Raw genomic sequence first — 21,773 nt, forward strand, 5'->3', positions numbered from 1 at the left:
TTTTAAAAGGATCAGCAAAAATATGAAATAGGTCATAGCAAAGAAACACCAAAAAGCAAAGATATTTGCCAAGGAACAGAATAAGTTGCTAGGAATAGAATAAATTGCTGCTTCTCTATGCTTTTTCAAAATGCTTCAGAATTAAGTGCAATTATAACTTATCTACTGGAAACATTTGATTGTTGGCATAGAGTTCCGATTAAAGAAATGTATATACATAATTCACATTAGGTTCCAGAGAAATATAGACAAGATAACATTTTCTGGGATTACAAATTTTTACCAGGTAGTTCTTTGGACAACTGTGCTAGATATGAATTATCCACCTACGGCAGATATAAAATACTTTACAATATTCAACGTAATGATTTTTTCCTTTAGTATTAAATGTTATATCAGTAATATGAACTATTAATTATCTGGCTGAAAAAAACTGTAATTTAATAAAAACTAAATTTCTAATATAAGCTATATAGCCACCCTTCGTTTAGTATTTAAGGCACCTAGAAAACAGTTTTAAAAAAACTAACAGCTTTCAAAAGAATACTCACATTTATTTATTTGCCAGGTCTTTTCCCACCTCTTGTTTTAAAAATTTTAAATTATTGCTGTGAAAAACTCAGCACCATAGATCAAATTAGAGTTGCAACCCATACTCCGTCCCTGTCTGGATATCTCCCTTCCAACACGCAATTTACAAAGAGGAACTGATGAAACAGTATGGCTAAGTGACAGGTAATTTGGTGCTAAGCCATATTCATAATGACATATTTTAAAGAGGTAAAACTAATTATATTATGGCAGTTTTTCTCTTTTAGCTACACCTTTGTTAATATTTATATACAAAGAACCTGAACCTCTGCTTGTCTACGCAAATTATAAGGTCACCTAGGCAATTTCTGAGAAGTGTGGTAGTTGCTATTTAAATAAAAATTGTGAGTGCATAAATCATCCACATATGTGCATCTTGGCACAGAGGAAGAAGGATAACTTAGAAGTCAAGGCAGGAACAATCCCCAGGGCTTCTGAGACAAACTATGTGTCCACGAATTGCTCTGGGACTCAGTTCCCTTATCCATAAAATAAAGCATCTCAACTCAGAGACCTCTAAACTCCTTTCCTCCTCTACAGAACTGCAGTTAAGCAATGAGACAGTTAAAACTGCCCTGGGACTTTCCTGGTGGCACAGTGGTTAAGAATCCGCCTGCCAATGCAGGGGACACGGGTTCGAGCCCTGGTCCAGGAAGAGCCCACATGCTGCGGAGCAACTAAGCCCGTGCGCCACAACTACTGAGCCTGCGATCTAGAGCCCGCGAGCCACAACTACTGAAGCCCACATACCTAGAGCCCGTGGTCTGCACAGAAGCTGCCGCAATGAGAAGCCCGTGCACCGCAATGAAGGGTAGCCCCCGCTCGCTGCAACTAGAGAAAGCCTGCGTGCAGCAACGAAGACCCAATGCAGCCAAAAATAAATAAATTTATAAACAAAACAAAACAAAAACCTACCTTCCTCCATCTTGTGCTTTTGAATCTTTTGAATAATGGTGGCTGCAGTCTTCCAATTTTTTTCCCAGTTCCCACAGTCCCCATATACACCTAAGTATACTAAATTCTTTCTCGCCCAAAGTCTCAACCTTATATCTCTAATTCTACTGCCTTCAACTGATCATCTTAAGTTTTGGTTCCTGGGTTCTTGCTAAGTCTTAAATATACAGACACCAGGCAGGAAAGTCTGACCTCTGAAGAGTGCTACCAAATAGTAAATGACCTTTTCACTTGCCTATGCTACCTCTTACCTGTTTTGCATCAGTTCTGCCATAAGTTTTAAGATGGGAGTTGTACATGCTGGCTCTCCATACCACTGCTCAACAGCCCTCTGAAGAATGGGAATATATGTTGGGTACCTTTTATAAAGCCTGTTAAAGAATTTAAGGGTCAAAAGAAATATTGTTTCTGAAAATTGGTGCCACTTAAAAAGAAAAAAAAGGAATCCACATTTGTTCTATGTTTAGCATACTTATGAAGTATCATGTAACATATTTAAAGAATTATGCTTAATATTGCAGGAAAGGAAAATAAGTTTAGTTAATGAGGGGTAAAAAATGTGAACTGCTATTATCAGAGTTTGTTGGGCATCAAACTACTTAAGAAAAAAATGTTTATTATGTAACTTTTAAAATACATAAAAGTAGAGGGAAATAGTAAAGCCCATGTATTTATCTCCCAGCTTAGAAATTATCTACATTCTTTTATTTTAAGTTGTTGACTTAACTCTGCTTAGTCCCACTATAGCCCCAAGGAACGCTGGGGATGACAGCTTGAAGAAAAGCTTTGGGTAATTTTTAATCTCAACTCAAGGTCAGTTTGCTAAAAGGTAGTCCCTTGTACACTCAAGGAGAAATTCTCAAACACCCTCATCAATACTAAGGAGTGCATGTCTCTGGTAAGTCAATGGCTGAGACCACCAGAACCTGGAAAACTGACTCAGCTCCACTGACCCTTTAACCCGTAACTGGCCTCCTCCTAACAAATGGACACAGGCATATAAAATTAAGGCCTAAAACTGCAGCAGAAAAACCCCTTCCTATGCCACTACCTTCATTTCCTTTTCCTTTTCCTAATCCCTAAATCTGTCTCTTTCTGATGTTTTTCAATGTACTTGTCTTTTTGTTTCAGATGGAAGTGCTGAACGGAATCACCTCATGTTGTTCCTTTCCTGTGTGGTATGGGTAGTGATCTCCATGGTGAGAAAAGATCACAATTTTCTTCCCTGCTCTTAGAATAAATTTCAAGTTCCTTAGCATGGCAAACAAGGTCCTTAATATCTGGTCCCTGCGTACCTCCAGTCTCGTCTCTTAGTGCTCCTCCCCTTATCTATGGTTTGGCCATTCTTAATTCTCTGCAAACCCACTGATGCCGACTCTCTCTTGTCTCTATTCCTCTGTATGCTGCTTTGTCTGCCTAACACATTCCAAACTGTATTTCAACATCTAGCTCAAGTTTTACTTCCCCTGGAATGGTGAAATGTTCTCTTTTTTTGTCAAAAGGAATCAATCTCTTCCTCATCTAAGTTCAATGCGCACTTTGACCACGTCTCTCTTATAACAAACTGCATTACGGTTGGTTGCTTGTGTTACCCATCTGCCCCATTAGATAGTGAGTTTCTCAAGGGCAAAGACCTGTGCTTCCCTACTGTGACCTTGTTAATTCCTATTTGTCCCTCATATTTCAATATACATGTCAATTATTCCAAGAAGCCTCCGTGACACCTCCCCTAATCCCCCATGACTAAGTGTGTCTCCTATGTAAGGCTCTGGTACCCTGTGTTAGTGCTATCATAGCACCTTATCTCTCCTATTATATGCTTTTTGAGAGCACAGCATAGGTACTTATTGTATGCATGGACCTGGCACAAAATAGATTTCAATAAACATTTGTTGTGGTAAACCTGCCAACCTAAAAATGAGGTGTAGCATACTTAATTAGACCTACCTATTTGATTCTTTTAAGCTGTGCATTTCACTTTGAAGCTTCAGGAAATAATTCACATAACATTTAGTGAAAATAAGCCCTTAAATACCTTAAGAGTGTCAGGCTCCCTAAAAGTGCAAAAATCAATACTTTTGTCCCCCTAGATATACCATGTTAAGGCTGTATTTGAATATATACGAACAATTTACTTAAGTATTTACTGAAGGCCTATTCTATAAATGTCTTCTCACTGTTACAAACTCTCTGGAGCCATCAGTGAACCAAACATTAAAAAAATCCCTGCCCTCGTGGAATTTATATTCTAATAAGACAGAAAATAAAATAGACATATGATCCTTTAGAAAGTGCTACAAAGGAAATAAGGCAGAGAGAGGAGATGAGAAGTGAGTGTATATGTGTGAATGAGGTTTCAGTTGGATGAAAATGAAAAATATAAAATCAATAAACTTGATTATTAACTCTATTTTGTCAGATAACTTACTGTTTTATTTTTTTCTATGGACTAGAAAATCTGTTATTTTTGATAGATGGTAGATACTCTGTGCTATGTACTGTGCCAGGGGTCCAGTGATAAGTAAGACAGGGCTTTTTTTCTTGGTGAATTCATGCTTGAGTCTGGGTGGTGCACACATAACAGGAATGCTCTGAGTACCAAAATTCTGAAACAGTGCCAGAGGAGTACAGGTGAGAAAATATTCCACCAAGAGATCTGAGTACAAACTCGGCGATCACGAGTGGGAAAGCATCTGGAAGACTCATCAGGAGACTGAAAAGACCCAAATCTCAGAATCTAAGAATATCATAAGCACACAGATGCCCCTTTGCAAGGCATTCTAAAGACATCAGGACCATCATACTTTTCAGAGCACACTGTATTCACTACGGGATAAGGCCCGGGATATGAGGGGACGCTCCCTTTTCTGTGTGGAACGAGAGTGGCGCCAACTCTAATATGCTTCTGACAGAGGTGACTGCCACAGAGAAAATGAGTGATTACTGGAAAGCAGAGGAAAGGTCTACCAAGCAGGGAGTTTAAAAGGGTTTCAGAGTGAGAGTGCCAGACTCAAGATTACACGGGGAGAATCAGAACCCACACTAAGAGTTTAATTTTCCAGTGGCCTTGTGAGAACTATGTATATATGGATAGGAGGAAGACAGTGGGAGACCTTAGGCAGAAGTGGCACAGATCTAACTGCTTTCACCTGGATCTCCCCAATGGATTCCTAAGGTCAACACCAGATAAATAAAAAATAAAAAAAATTAATGATGTGCTATTGCCTTCTAAGAAGCTAAATATGAAAAACTGAAAAGAACGAGGTTTGCTTCTTGATGACATCCATCCATCCATCAAATAGTTACTTACTATGTGCTGGACCCCAAGAAAGCATAAATGAGTAAAAAAGCAATTCTCTTCCTCTGAGATTTCACAGTAGAGAAAGCATTCTAATATACTAGAAGGCAACAAAAGAGGTTTCTGTTAAAAATTTTAGGAGATAAGAGTGTGAGGATGTGGTTCCAGAACAGAAATAGCCTGCTAGTTCAGAGCTTAACTGAAAGGTGTTCCTTGAACGTGAAACATCTATACCTTTGTTCATGGAGGCAAATGCTGCTGGGAAGCCTTCTCTCGTTCGGTCTGGCACATGCCTATCCGTCTTTCAACACCTAGCTCAACTTTTACTTCCCTGGGAAGCCTACTTTTTGCCCCAAATACCAATCTCTTCCTCTTAAATGTTCATATGGTCCTTTGCATGCATCTTTGTTACAGTACATTGATGGTTTATTAGTTATTTGTTATGGCCACTAGATTATGAGCTTCTAAGGAACGATCCGTTTTATTCATTCTTAGAAAAAGCAATCATTTTATTCATTTCTCATGCCTGGCACAACGCACTCAACATATGCTTTTTGAACAGCAATTTTTCAGGTTTACTTTCTTCCCTATTTCAGTTTGTCCAACATACTGATGACTATTCTCTTCTTGAAATACAATTCTGATTCTGTTAGTCAGTCAAAATCATCAATTGCTTTATACCATCTATGGAATCCATCTATGGAATAAGGTTCCTTAGCCTGATATTCAAGGGTCCCAGACAACCTACGTGTCCAACCATAAGATAAGTGTATCTTTAACAAAATATCTTCTCTACTACTCTCCTTCCTAAACCTGTGCTTAGACCAACTGAAAACCTCTTACTCCACAGTTCCAATAGTCCAATCCTACTTATGTGATATGACCCAGAGAAATATCTTCACCTTTACAGAGCCTTTCCTGATGCTCCAGCTAAAGGCAATCACTTTATTTCTATCTTTGTTATGGCACTTATCACCTTCTGTATTTTATTACAGTTGTTTAGGTAGATACCTAACTGACTCTATTAAACTGTAACATCATTTTGGGGTGGGATTTGAGTGTAAGAAATCTACATCCCTCACGAATCCTAGGACAGTCCTTAGCCAAATTTGCTGAATAAGTGAGCAAATCGGATTCCTTTGTCTCATTCCATATTAGGGAAAGGAACTAACAACAGTGGAGGGGTATATTTACTTTGTGCCAGACACTGTACTAGGCCCTTTATATATGTCAGTTCACTCACTTCTTACAACATACCTGTGATACAAGTATTATTAGCCCTGTTTCATGGAGGAGAAAACTGTGATTCTGAGACATTAAGTAATTTGCCCAAAACCCCACAGGTTGTTAAGTGGTGAACCCAGGACTGGAACCTAAGACTGTCCTATTCCCAAGTTCTTTTTTTTTCCCCTACAAATCTCTTTGTCTTGTCTTGTCTTTGTAAAATGTGTTTATTCGTATTAAACAACAGCACTGACTGCGTGACTGAAAAACAGTGTACTCAAAGATCAGGATTATGACAATTAAAAGAATGAGTGTGAGGAAATAGCATCCTGCACATTCTCTTATTTTTTTCCAATTTCCCGCTGGGTTTTTGATACTTAAGTATGATCTGGAAAAAGTTTAAACAAGGGGACTAAATACAGTGCAAGGTAAGGTGCTTTTATATTGTTTCATTCTCACTACAGGGGCAAAGAAATAGCAGTGATTCTTCTTCTGTTCTCCAGTAGTGGGACAATTTGTCAACATGGTTGCTGTGTAGTTTCAGGCAATTTAGGTTTGGAAGGACAGAGTGATAAGCAATGTAGTCCGTGTACCAGTTAATGCAGTCAGTGTTTATAGAAATGTTTTAAAATTAAATAGCTAACCACTAAAATAGCATTTTATCAAACAATCACGATAAATAAAATGCATTTTGACTTTAAGATGACATGTGCTCTTATAGGATGTTTCTTCTGTATGCTAAGGACTATACAACAAATTAAAGCACATACATTTATGTGGATAAAAGGCAAATAAACTTTCTCCAGCAGTAATACTAGAATCATCACTGACGGTTTGACATATCAATATTTTAGGAAGAATAAACGACTTTCATATCCATTTTTTTTTTTTAATCATATACTTGCTCATTTTTACATTACTCGAATACTTTGGAAAGAATCTGTACTCTATCACCTGAAACTGCTTAAAGTATTTCGAAATATTTTAATAAAGCTCTTTGAATTATCAAATAATGCAACTTTTAAACAAATTTTACTATGATTATAAATATTTGCTCTTTTATCCCTTGCTCAAAGGAAAACTATAAATCTTGCCTCAACTGAATGAACACCATTTATCATATTCATTTTGTTGTCAATACAATTATGAAAAGCCTTTGGCCTTTTCCCAAGGAAGCTGATTTGCTACTGAAACTCAATTATTATAAGCAAGGCCGGTACCAAGCCGTCCCGTTTGGCAATCTAACATAACTTCCTGCATAACTGACACTTGGCCCTCCGTCCCTGACCCTAATAACATCAACGTCTACAGTCAGATGGAGGAGACAGTGGTTTCTAGTCCAAAACAAAAGTTAAGTCCCAAGGTTTTCCGTTTGCTATTTTCTGCCATCTGCTGGACAAAAGTTTCATTTCAGATAAGTGCCCAAAAGAAGGAGCAAAGTGAGGAAATGGAAAACAGACTTAATTAAAAACTTAAATTACAATATGTTCTATAAATTTTAGGCAGTATCAATTACGACAGATATTTCTATTCTTTGATGCTAAGAGGAAAGTTCTTATCTGAACTCTTAGTTAAGATTGTTGCTGAGGAAAACGTGAAGCATTAATTGCTGGACCTCCTAGAGTTGTAGGCTGGCTTCAAGATCACCATCAATTTTAAAGTGCTAAAATTAGGTTTTTACAATATTTCAAATAAATGAAAGTTTTTGCTTTGTGAGCTTGTATTTATGTTTAGAGAAATGAAAGGGTCATATGTAATTCCAGTTTATTCTGCACAGTTAAAAGAGTTGTATGACTTTCCATGTTAAAATCTACAATCTCTGTACACGTACTCTGTAAGCTGATATAAAGACATACATGATTTCTAAACGGCATGGAAAATTCTTATCTCCAAACCTTCTGTGGGCACATAAATCTGACGAGGTAGGTTTTAATAGTAAGTAAAAATGTAAGTAAGTATTCAAAATTAATGCTAAACGATTTCTTTAATGTGTAGCGTTCTCCCTGAAACATGCCCAGATCCTGTTCGTTATGTTTTCGGCCATAACTGTGTCATCAGTACTTGAAGACTGCCTTTAAGAAGTTTCTTTTGTAATTTAATTTATGAGGGAAGTTTCTTTTGTAATTCAATTCATGAGGGAAGTTCTTATTTATGATAAGAAGGGTCTGAAAAGAGCAACTGACAAATAATGTAACTTAAAAAATAACTTTAAGGTTACAGAATTTTCTTACGTGCTCTGATGGTTTCATGTATAAAGGCATGAAAACATATGTTACACTTACATGACTTGCATAAACTATCACTTTCTGTTAAGATCAAAGAGGATTCGTATAATATTGTTAAAACAATATGAATAGTAACCATTTATGACTACCTATTATGTTCTAGACATTATACAAAGTACGTTACCTATTTCAGTGGTTACAATAGGCCGTGATACTGGATGTCTCCTTTTATAGATGAGGAAACTCAGAGAGGTGAAAAGACTTGCCAAAGTTTACACAGCAAATGGAGAGTTAGGAATTCAAGCCAGGTCTGCCTAACACCAAATCTTTTTACTATTAATGATGAGGCATTTCTGTGGGGGGATGTTTGTTTCCTTGTTTATTTATTTTGCTGTCTGTACTAAGCCTTGGCAAAGGTAAGTTCAAATTTTATATCAAATGAAAATCCTAACGATTTATTTCCCCCTTTTCATGTCCATTAATATTTTCATGATGATGAAAAACTACAGCATGATAAACTGAGCCTCAAAGAGATAAAGTGACCTCAGCTCTGCTATTTGAGATAAGAGTAGGAATCCAAATTTCCTTGAAAATGACAAATGGTAGGATCCATTGATCTTGAGTTAGAGACCTCAGCCCAATTATCCCTGCAACCCCAACATAAACAATCATTTGGGGATGTGATTTTTTAAGGTGTCAATATTTAATGGCACCAAAAAAGTGACCTCTCTGAGCTGGGTCTCCAAATGCTGTGCTCAGTTATCTGTACTGCTGCCACAGTGCTGTAATTTTTAGCTGATTACACATTAGTTCATTTAGCTTTGTTTCCTCTTCCCTACTGTGCCATACTATTAAACGAAAGCCAGGGGCCTGGCATCCCTCTGTGCACAGAGCTGGTATTGTCACAGTGTAATAAGGATACATCCAGTCAAACAGCATGGTGTAGCTGGTCTTTGTGTTCAGTGCAAAGGCAATCCCTCGAAGATCTCTTGCCAGCCCGATCAACAGACGCTGTCAGTGGGAAAGAGACACAGTAATTGATTTTCACGTTAGCACAGAGCAGATGGAGTAATAATCAGGCAATAATGACCACATATCTGATTTTGATTCATTAGCTAAAATGTCTCGCTCAGATCTCTTTCTATAGAAAGTCATAGACTTTTTAAGCAAACAGACCATCAAATCTGCTGACCAACTCTGCTTCTTATAAATTGAGCTGAGTCATAATTCCAATAGCTTAGAAACATTTAGATTCCTAACATACTTTGTTTCTGAATAATGCCAAATTAGAAAAAAAAAAGAGTATTGATAATTCCACGAAACAGAAATGTACAGGGTATAGACATTATTTAATAACAACAAATCTTAACCACATTGGCTTGGAAGAAATCAGTCCCACTAGGCAATCTGGAGTCTAACCTGAAAGCACACTGGCATTTAAAGATCCCTAAGGAATATCTTTAGTAACTTAGGACAAAATGAAACTGGCCAGATGACCTATTGGTACTGTGGCATACCCAGAATGGCATTCACATTCCCCAAGCAAGGAAAAGATTTAAGGAAAAGAGTTCTTCTACACTCAATATCAGAAGACTTGAATTTAAACCCAGCTTTACTTCTTAACTGTAAGACTTAAGGCAAGGCAAATTATCAGTCTCAGTTTTCTCATCTCTGAAAGGGGCTAATAATGCCTCTCTCACAGAGGCACTGTCAGGAATAAATTTAATAAATTTATATAAAAATGCCTAATAAGAGCCTGATACATACATAAGTGTTCCATAAATATTTAGTTTTAGAGAAAACAAAACAAAACAAAATGAAAACTTGACTCTTAAATAGAAGAGATCTGACTCGTACTCTGGACCCTTAATTAAGCTGTCCTTAGGAAGATGCTTGGGAAGTGAAAAAGAAAACCCACGAACAGATGCTAGAATGTCAGAACAAAGAGTACAAATAAACATAATTGCAGAACAAGGGGGTGGGATAATTGAGATATGCAACTGTGATTTCTGAAGATACTGTTTTCAGTGGAAATATTCTGCCAGAAAATGGTCTCTGAACCATTTTATCAGATTTTCTTTTCCGCACACTTTAGTAATAAATGAAAGTCTCTTTAGGAAGGCGTTTAAATTATCATTAAGGACTTGGAAGTGAATGCTGACCCTCATCTTAATGACTACAAAAATTTCAAAGTAGGAAATAGTTCATGTCACAAGTATCTGTCATTTTTGATCCCCCTTCCCCAATGCCCCATACCTAAAAGGTGCCTCAATATAACTGGAAGCTGTTTATAAGAATACTCAGTTTCTATACTGTGTAACAGCTTACAGAATGATGGTAATCTGAATTTCTGAATCTGTGAACCCTGAACTTTTGTTTCTGCTTCTTTAAATAACTTATTCTTTTTCCTTTCATAATCTCACCAGTCCTTGTTTTTCTATAATCGGCCAGTCTCTCTGTGTAGTTCTCTTCTGTGACTGCTACTTTTCTTTAAACCATTTTGCCTTTTATGTAACCTGTTTTCATCACCTGGAACCTATTCTCCTCTTTCTCAGCTTTCAACGTTTCTTGCAGCTTCCAGAACAGAATATGTCTTCTTAGAAGTCTTTGAACAATTCTATTCTAATTCTCTTTGTAGTCTTTCTATTACAGTGGCCTTTTTTGATGCTATTTTTATTACGTACACTTACAAATTACAGGCTGCTCTTCGAATAATCTTCAGTTTTCATCATATACATAAGGTACTCATCACCATTCAACTCTAAATCGGTCAACAGGAGCGATAAGTTTTACTTTGTGTCTAGTGCAAAAGGCTCTTAAAATATTTTAGGCTATCCTTATTACACAAAAAGGTTAATATTTATTTCATCACAAATTTTTTTCTTAAGAGACACCAAGTTAACAGAAGGGCTCTAACTGACTCAAATCTATGAAATTATATCCATTTTAGAAAATGTTACTCCAAAGCAGAGGAAGCATATGACAATATAATAACTAAATATGTTTTCAAAAGATTCGACTGAGCAGGAAAATGCAGTGTTAATGTGAGAAACGGATCTCTCACGCTCAAACAGTCTTTTATCTCAAAGCAGCAAGAGTACGTAATAATCTATACAGACACTCAGACAACACTAAGGAAGTACTTTCTTGACCGTCAAAAGATACCCAGTTCTGGTACGAGACCAGGAAAACTGTTAACAAGGAGCTCACCCAGGCTGTCAAACAATCTCAGAGATCAAGGGATGATCTGAAATTTAGGGGAGGAAGAGCCACAATTCACCATCTCACTTAAAACAGTACAAAGAGGTTTGTTCCAAAAGTTGCCTTTCTCCTACAGTTAGTCAACACTTGACTGACCTGAAAAATGAGAGGTCCTTATAAAGTGAGGCTGTTTGGGGGAGTGGGCAGGTCTGGGGTATCTAATCCTAAGGATTCCTTTTTTGGATAGTTCAAGGAGAAACTGCTGGGTGCTGCAGTCTCCTGCATGGTGAACGGCCGTCTGTGTGCCAAGTGTGAGACGACGGATGGGCTGGGAAACAGTTGAAATGCGGCTCCTTCCACCCTGACCTCCAAAACAGGGTTTCTAATGGAAAGTCTGACAGACCCTTTACTGTAGTGGCACTACTGGGGGCAGCTATAATATTATCCTCATAATTCTACTATATAATAACAACAAAGAAAAAGAAGGTGAAGGGTCATTGTGCTTTGTCTTTAGAATTAAGATGGCTGTCTTCCTCCTTACAGCATACTCTTAATTCTGGAGACACATCTTAATAACCTCTAAATAGTTCCAACAAAAGAGCCGTGTCAGAGGAATGAGCAGGCCCCAAGGTGTTTCAACTGGAGTGTTTTCATCTGCCTTTATTGCTCTATCCCTCTCCAGAATTAAGGCAATAACCTGTGATAAATTATTCAGGAACTGCTACAGGGATCAAAGCAAAATCATTCTGTTAAAGTGCTGTTTGCAACATTTGGCACTTAGTGCGAAAACTTTTAATGTGCGCATGCTGAAAATCTAGGATTTTAAATAATTTAACATTGTGGAGTTTTTACGAAGGGACTAAAGATAGCAGGTTCCTATTTAACTGCTCCTCTTCCTCCTAGAAGTTTTCATTCATTTCCCTTAAAACTGATGACGTCATGGCCAAAACAAAAATGATGCATGGGGAGTCAGAGTACTGGACTATATTTTACTATGGGTACAATCACAGGGGGGAAACACGTACTGTGAACTAACGCTTTAGAGCCAGGGTTTGTCAGAGCAGTTTCTTTCTTTTTCCCTTTCCTTTGAAAAGAGAAACCCAAGACAAAAATTCAATGTTCTGTTCAATTTTATTAGGACTAAGTAAGAAAACAAAGCTATAAATTTAAGAGTTTTACAGCATTTCCTTCTCACAGCCATATTTCAATTTGGCAGTGTAGGTCCTTAATGCTTATGTTTATCCTGAAATCCGCATTTGAAAAATATCTATCAATAAGTAGGCAGTTAGAAAATCCTGGTAAGGGTTGCAAATTAAATGAGTTTGGCAGTCCTGCAGCATTTTCATAGAGATATTTTAACGGCATTACCTCCTGTGGATTGGAATACTGAATACTTTATTGAAGAACAAAACAGAACTGTTTTTATCTCTAGTACTTGCAAAATGAAGTACCTGAAAGCACTTCTGCATGTATTATTTATTCATCATGATAGAAAAATAGGCTTAACCTAATAAATTACATTTTAAAGCATTTACTGCAAAAGTTTTGTTTATGATAAAGCAACAGATTTAGTTCTTTATCGGTAGCTTAAAGCACCAAGTTTTCTTTATACAAATTAGACAGATGGTGCTTACAGTAGAATTTACTAAAGGTCTGTCACAACAAATGCAGCCAAGCTGCATATTTAATCACTGCAGAATCTTGTCTACCTGCAGCTGCCAACTGCTAATCCAATTTCCCTGATAAATGTGGCAAGAGACACGATCAGCAATAAAGAGCATCTAACTCCATTTTCCTGCAGGGCGTCTTTTGATGAACATTTAGGACGGAAGCACGGAGTGCACTGTGTGGCCTTGGTTCGTGGCAGCTGCATGCATTCTGAGGCACAGTTCTCAGGTTACTCACTTAATTCTGCCACTATCATTACGTTGCTATTGATCTCAGTAGCTGTTGCCTACACAGCATTACTCTAGATGAAGCTGAATCAGGCAGTTATCATGCATCAAACTTGCTCAAAAGCCTGGAGATTTCCCCTTAATTACTTGTGATTTTATTTGCAAATACCGTTAAAGTGTAATCAAGCAGTCACTTTCCAGGGTCGTTAAGAACTTGCTGGTTTAGGGATATATCACAGGAACTCCATTAAAAATGACTCTAGGAAGATGGTTTCTATCAAACTAGATGGGATTACATCAAAACGGGCTTGGAGTATAATGAAATCTTCAAATGAGACAAATGTAATTTTTATAAAGATAGTGTGTTTCAACATCACGGCTTCTTTTTGATATAAAGGGCAGCAATAACCACCTTAAAGTTGCAAAGATTTCTCTGGTCATTAAAAATATTTGGGAGACATCTAAAAAACATAGCTAACCTGAGTAGAAACTCTGGTGAAGAATTTCAGCAACACTATAAACACAAAGAAAATCTCTAAGATCCTTTTTTGGTTTAAAAAATTCTATGACTATTGCATGTTGATAAACATGCATTTCAAAAACTCTATGTCAAAATAAAAGGTACAGTATTTGGTTAATTATTTTTTAGTACAAGAATTACACTAAATAATCACCAAAGGCTGTCATTCTTCTATGTGGCTTCTTACTGCTAATTTTTTTTTTTTTTTGGTAGAGAGAAGAGGAGCCATGCAAAATGACTGTCAATATTTTCAACACATTTCAAATAACAATAAAACATGACTCAAGTATCACCAACAAAGGTGCCTACATTTTCGGTATATATTTATTAGTCTTTTAAGAATAATAACCAGTGTCAATCTATTTAATACAGCCCTGATACATCAGAATTTCAGAAGATGTTATTCCTATTTAGCAGATCTTGTGCTCCCCATCCCCCGTATTAAAATATGGGGCTGTTTTGTCACAAACAGCTTGCTACACTTCAGGATTTTACTAATAAAACATAATGTTGTCTTAGATATTATGACTGTTGCCACAGCTGAACTGACTTGTCAAATCAATCCTAATATGGCTCCCACAGGCACATAAAAACCTTATTTAGCTATCAGTTACCCTAATCACTTTGTTCAGTTTAAGAATGCAATACTTCAAGACCAGCTCCTATTTATACATATATGCCTAGCCATTTAATAAAGTCCTGATTTATACAAATTCTTGTTTAAAAATATTTAGAGATGTAGTATCTTAGCATGTGTACATTTGTGCATTCCTCCATATAAATATGTTGAAACATATAGTGTGGGGTAGATGAGGGAATAGGGACGTTTAAAGTGGTGTACCCACGAGAAATGTTCTTTTAAAAGATATTGCCACGAGAGACAAATGCATCATCTAATCATAAGCTCTCTGAGATCATTCGATAACCTCAAAGTCCATTTGTATAAGAAATTAGAAAAGTACTTGTAGGAAAAGTACAACTCAAAGACACATGCAATTGGGAAATTAAGATTGATGAAGCACAAAGCACACACAAATATGCAGACCTTTTTCTGAATCTATACATCCTAGAATGAACAAAATCATCTTTTCTCATGTTCGGAAACAAACCCACCTTTACATCTTCTTGTTTAAAGTTGTTATTGAATATCTGTAACACTGTTTCAAAAGAGACTGTAAGAGGCAGCATGAAATTCTCAAATTCGTCCTCATCTTCGCCTATCAGAAAAACAAAAGGGTCATTACGCTTTAAGATGCATGCTATCGTCCATTAGCCTCCACAGTGAGTGCTTCATTCAGGCTTAGAAACGTTCTTGAGAAGGCGTCAGCCTGCATTCACATCCATACCACATTTTGTGCTTTGGCTCATTGAATATTCTGGTGTTTTGCCTTCTCTTTTGCACCAAATGAAATAGCAAAATTACTTACCAGCCATTTTTTTTCCTGGCTCTTTATTGGATCAAATAGACTCATGCCCCAGGCTTCTCAGCCCTTCAGCTCTTAGGGCCCCCAGAGCTTCCCTAATGCCTCAAGGAAAGGCACTTTCAAAGCCTCAGAGAACAGGATCTTTTTTCCCTTTCTCTTTAGATGCCAAGGCCCTAAAGGGCTCACAGACTCAGGTGCCCAGATAGCCCTAAGTTATTATTCTCTTTTATTTATGTTCTTTTTTATTAATTTGTTAAACAGATGTCAGGGAAACTTTTATCTCCAAACGGGATGGGGTCCCTCATGGGTCATTTGGATTTTAAGTACATTCTCCATTGAGTACACTTCCTTTTGCAATAAGCTTCTTTTTCTTTACATAAAAAAGGGAAAAGAGACATTTTCTATTGTTTTTTCACTTTGAAGGGAGAATCTCCATTTAACAAATGGATATGTTACACAATTTACACAAAAAGGTAATTTATCCTTTTCAAAAGGGGTTTCCTTCAAATGAGAATGTTTTCTCATTCATCCTATGCCACAGGGAATTGTGAGTCCCACTTTACTGACGAAGAAACAGGCGGAGAAACCTTAAGCGACTGCTCAAGGTAGCATACTTAGTGGAGGTGTAACTATACTGTCCAGACCTCCTGATTTCTATGCTAGCAGTTTTTTTTTTTTTTTTTTTGCGGTACGCGGGCCTCTCACTGCCGTGGCCTCTCCCGTCGCGGAGCACAGGCTCCGGACGCGCAGGCTCAGCGGCCATGGCTCACGGGCCCAGCCGCTCCGCGGCATGTGGGATCCTCCCGGACCGGGGCACGAACCCGCGTCCCCTGCATCGGCAGGCGGACTCCCAACCACTGTGCCACCAGGGAAGCCCTAGCAGTTTTTTAAGTAGAGAATTAGAGAGGAAATAAGATCTCAGAGAAGAGATCAGTGGTTCTCAAAGTTTGGTCCTTGACCTAGCAGCATCAGCATTACCTGGGAACATGTTAGATATAAAAACCCAGTTCATCCCAGATCCAGCAATTTTTGTTTTAAGAAGGAAGCTTTCCAGGTAACTCAGATGCATGCAAATGTTTGAGAAACACTGGCCTATATATTATTCTACAGATAAGGAGAGCGAGGTCCAAGGCCACATACACAGAAAATCAATGGCAGATTCAGGATCTTTTGACTCTTAAGGAGTGGCTGATCTGGCTGACCCCGATCTTTTGTGACTTCTCTTTTCCCTTTAACCTTACATACTTTGTTTCTGGAGTCCAACAGATTCAGGGACTCAGCTTTCTTCAGAAAGAGATGTCAAAAGGCCAATGAGTCTTTCCTAGCATGCTGTTCGACACAAGGATCAGGGCGCTAGGTGAAGGGGAAGGTAAACTAAATTATAGTGACCTCGCGGTGCAATGGTAGTACGTCTGACTCCAAATTATAAGCCCTGCCCTGTCAACTAGCTAGGCGACCAAGTTACTCCTCTTAGATACACCCTCTGTCAACTGGGGATAACATTAGAGACCTTTATAGGAGCCAGTTTTATTTTTCAAAGCCCAGGTCAAATGATAGCTTTCTTAATGTCTGAGCTAAGCTCCCCTTCAAGTACTAAGATCCTACTGCAAGTATTCCCCTTCTCCCTTTGGGTTCTCACAGCATTTTGTCGTCTGATCCTTTAGATAGCATGTATCAGTCTGCTGTGAATGGCAGATATTTTAGCAGATAGCTAATACTAACACTTAATAATACCACCTATATCATTCTACCACTACCACCATTTGATGAAGCTTACTGTGGAGATTAAATGAGATAAAATTTGTAACATGTATATGTAAATTATTAGATCTATCAGCCTACACTGATAGTATCTTTGGCTTTGCTTCTGGAGAACCGAGACTGCATCTTTTCATTTCTCTGTGAAGGAGAATGATGTAGGTTAAGCCCCTGCAATAAACAGACCCAGTGTCTCGCTCCATCACGTACTGTTTAACTTTGGATACTTAGCTGATCACTTTGTGTCTCAGTTTTCTCATCTATAAAATAAGGATAAATATCTATCTTTTGAGGATTATTGTGTATATTAAATGTATATACAGGAAAAATAGATGATGCACCTAGAACAGTGCCTGGTACATATTAGGGAAATACTGTATTTGAATGAAAAGTAGTTGTTCAATTAAAGGTAAATTTTAAAATTATCTTATTTTCTTAATACCTAATATAGAAAAATTACTAACTGAAGCAAACATCAAATCCTTAAATATATAATACATTATATTTTAACCATGTAATCTTACTCTTCTAGTATGGAATTAATGAGAACAGTGATAATGATCACTGCAGGCAGATAAGGGTGCTAGAGAGAGTGGATGCTTTGAAAGTTCTATGCTTGAATCCTGGTTCTGCTACTATTAGCTGTCTGCTTTTGGATAAAGTCTCTTCACTCATCTGTAATTAAGAGACATAATATTTACTTCATAAAGTTAGCTGTGAGGATTAAATGACAAAACACTTGTAAGCCCCCTTGCTCAGTGTCTGGCACTTAATAAATGATAGCCAGGAGCATTTTTGTTGTTTTGAGTTTAACATGAACTTAACAGAGGTGATTATGGTGGTCAAATAAAATGTGACCACGAGGCTGCCAGCCCAATACCCTTCCTCTGGGAGCAAAGTAAGGATGTTTACTCAGAACAAAGACAAACTCAGAACTTGAACATTTAAACCCTTCCTTAGTATACTGAGCTACAGATCAAAAAAACTTCCTGATTCCATCTCTTTCCTCAATCAAATTTTGAGGCAAATAGGGACATCAGGAGCACAAGAGAAAGCCACCAAAATGTGAAATGTGAAGGGAGAAGTCAAGGAGCAAATACTAAAGAAAGCAAGGTGAGCAGCAATTCTACTTAAATGTCACTTCCTCAGAAAGGACTTCACTGACCACTCTAAAACAGTACCACAGTGTGTGCCCTCCCCCCTCACCTACTTTCCCACCCCATAAACTACTTCACTGTTCTTATGGGACTTACTATGACTGGCTATTAATTTACATATTTATTCATTGTCTTTCCTACTAGAATGTAAGCTCCTTGGAGAAGGAACTTGGTCTGTCTTGATCACGACTGTATCCCCAGTGCCTAGAGGAGGGTCTGGTGGTCAAGTAATATTTGTGTAGTGACTAAATAACAGTAGTTATTTCTTGAGTACTTGTTATGTGCAGTCAATGAATGTGGTACTTAATTTACTTAACAAACATCTATGTAGCTCTTACTACCTTCAAAGCACTGTTGTAAGTCATTACCAGTCACAACAATGCTGTAAACCAGTATGATGATTTCCTTCATTTTACATGTGAACAGAGAGGTTGAAGGAGTTAAGTAGTTTGTCCAACATCCTCTGCCTGGTAAATGTCAGTGAACCAGGGTCTCCAATGAGTTCTGCTTTACCCCCCAACTTCATGTTCCTCCCCTCATGTCTCTGATGGGGTGGAAGGTGTCAGAGGTAGGGACGGAAGTCAGGGTCACAAAATCTCGACTTTGCAGTTGCATGAAGTCAGAAGAGGGTGAAGAACAATTAGCTTGGTTCTGGTGAGGAGAAAGGAATTCCTCAGCAATCACTTGAGTTTAAGGTAGGCAAACGAGACACACTGGTGCATTATTCCTATAGAAACGTTTATGTTTCAGTTAGCACTGTTCCTATTATTGCAATGTGATATGTTGTATCATCTAAGCTAGAAAACTGGTCATTTTTTTTTACCTCATGCAACTTTATACAACATCTATTAAGGCTTTTTTCCTCATTTGTATTACCCATGGAGGTATCATTTACTGTTTCTGATACGAAAAGAGAAAACATGTGCTCTTACGACTTTACATTCAAGTATGCAGTCATACATTATATTTAGTATGCCAAATCTACATGTGATCATTTTATGAATAATAATGGAAGCTGCCAGTTTTTTTTTCTAACAAGACGAGGGCCCAGACACCAGTATAATTTGAGGGTGAAGTGCCAATTTATAGGCTACTATTTTCATTGGCATCAGAAAGTAAATACTAACGTAACATCCTAAGTTCTCAGTCATGCATAGATAAAAATAATATTCCTCAGTGTCAACTTAAAAAAATGCACAACATGAGAATTGCGAGTTATGTTTTATTTCGGGCAAAATGAGGGCTACAGTCTGGGAGACAGCATTTCAGATAGCTCTGAGAAACTGCCCTAAAGAGGTTGGGGAGAAGGTCAGTATACATGTGATTTGGGTGAAGGGGGAGTACATGCAATCAAGCGCATATTTTTTGCAGAAGGTTTCTGCTAGTCTCCTGAAGGTTACTGCTAGTCACAAGGAGCAGACGTCACCATGAAGGATCTTAGTGCTTTTTCTAGATATGAGGAGATACAAGAATTGGGCTCATAAAGTCGGCTCCTGAAAATATCTAACTATCCGAAGACCTGTTCTGCCAGTTTTTCCCAGAGCGCCTCATCTCTGCTCTCCGCCCTGAACTCCTTTCAGGGGCTGCTGAAAGTCAGCAGCTGCAGCAGCTCATGATTTAATCCTTGTAGAGGTAGATGGCAAGTGCCAAGGGCAAGTGCCAATCTGTAATTGACATCAGCTTTTAGGGAAGGCCCAAAGCTAAATCCCCTCTACTGGATTTCTGAGGATCTGATTCAACAGAAAAGTTATTCATTTTATGAATTTCAATTCTTTTTCCTTCAGAGAAGTCACATTAAAATACAAATAGTAACTGTTTTAGTATGTTGGCTCTCAGATATTTTATTTGTAGGCCACTTCATTTGTTATTTTGTATAACTTAAAATCTAGATTGGTGGGAATGTATAATGGTGAAGCCAATATAGTATGATGCAGCCACTGTGGAAAACAGTTTGGTAGTTAGTCAAAAAGTTAAACACAGAGTTGTCGTATGACCCAGCAATTTTATTCCTAGGTATATGCCCAAGAGAACTGAAAGCATGTGTCCATACAAAAACTTAGCATACGACTGCTCAGAGCACCATTATCATAATAGCCAAAAGGTGGAAACAACCCAACTGTTCATCAACTGATAAATGGATAAACAAAATGTGGTATATCCGTACAATGGAATATGAGTCAGCCAAAAAACGGAATGAAGTACTGATGTATGCTAAAATATGGATAAGCCTCAAAAACATTATGGTACATGAAAGAAGCCAGATACAAAGGTCACATATTATATGATTCCACTCACACTAAATGTCTAGAATGGGCAAATCCATAGAGACAGATAGTAGATTAGTGGCTGCCAGGAGCTGGGGGTAGGGGTAATGAGGAGCGACTACTTTAAGGTACAGGCTTTCTTTCTGGGGTGATGAACATATTATGGAATCAGATAATGGTGACAGTTGCACACCCTGTGAATATTCTAAATACCACTGAATTATACACTTTCACAGGATGAATTTTATGGTATGAGAATGTCACTGCCCCCACAAAACCAACACCACCAAAAATCTGGGTTTGCTTTCCACCTCCCCCCCTTAAATGTAAACAGTGCAATTTCTCATTTCTTCAAATTCAAATGCAAATTGCAGCTGGGTTGCTGGGGGGTTTGGGGAGTGGCCAAGGAGAAGCAAGTAGTAATAAATGATGGTAGCCAACAGTTACTGAGGAATTATTGTATGATATGTATTGTGTGAAATAGTTTGGTATTAGTAATAGGTAGTAGTAGGCTGAATAATGTAGTAGGCTGAATAATGGCCCCCCAAAGATGTCTACATCCTAATCCTTGGAATCTGTGAGTATGCTAGGTTATATGACAAAGGAGAATTAAGGTTGCAATCAACTGACTTAAAAATATTAGATTATTCTGGGTTATCAAGGTGGGTCCAATGTAATCTCAAGGTCCGTGAAAGTGTTAGAGAGAAGCAGAAGGGGAAAATCGGAGATGGCAGCATGAGAAGAATTTGACCAATCTTGGAAAAGGGGGCCATGAGCCAAGGAAAGCAGGTAACCTCTAAGTTGCAAAAGGCAAGCGAACAGATTCTTCCTCAGAGCCTCCAGAAAGGAACACTGCCCTGTTAATACCTTGATTTTAGCCCAATGAGACCCATTTGGGGCTTCTGACCTCCAGAATTACAAAATAATAAATTTGTAATATTTAAGCCATTAAGTTTGTGGTAATTTGTTAAAATAGTAATAGGAAACTAATACATCAATAAAGAGCAGGTCTAATGCCATGAAGCTCTTAATGAGAATTAAGAGAGGCAAACAAGGAGATACACAGACAGTGAGTGAAGAAAATACAGCTGGCCCTCCATATCCATAAGTTCCGCATCCTCAGATTCAACCTACCAGAGACCAGAAATATTTAGGAAAGAAAATTCTAGAAAGTTCCAAAAAGCAAACCTTGAATTTGCCATGGCTGGCAACTATTTACCCAGCATTTACATGGTATTAGGTATTATAATTAATCTAGAGAT

General features: G+C 37.8%; 1 protein-coding gene across 4 annotated transcripts in view; it reads right to left on the reverse strand.

Moving 5' to 3' along the window:
* The window catches only part of RANBP17 (RAN binding protein 17), a 318,400-nt gene that overhangs the window by 58,247 nt on the left and 238,380 nt on the right, over positions 1-21,773 (reverse strand). For all 4 annotated transcript variants that reach the window (XM_032626913.1, XM_032626914.1, XM_032626912.1 and 1 more), the window contains 3 exons: positions 15,022-15,125; positions 9,215-9,303; positions 1,797-1,904 (listed from right to left, as the gene is read on the reverse strand). In XM_032626913.1, the coding sequence (XP_032482804.1) occupies positions 1,797-1,904; positions 9,215-9,303; positions 15,022-15,125 (301 nt within the window). The remainder of the gene's footprint in view (positions 1-1,796; positions 1,905-9,214; positions 9,304-15,021; positions 15,126-21,773) is intronic.

Source organism: Phocoena sinus, chromosome 3, assembly GCF_008692025.1.
Source record: "Phocoena sinus isolate mPhoSin1 chromosome 3, mPhoSin1.pri, whole genome shotgun sequence".
In the NCBI taxonomy this organism is placed as follows: Eukaryota; Metazoa; Chordata; class Mammalia; order Artiodactyla; family Phocoenidae; genus Phocoena; species Phocoena sinus.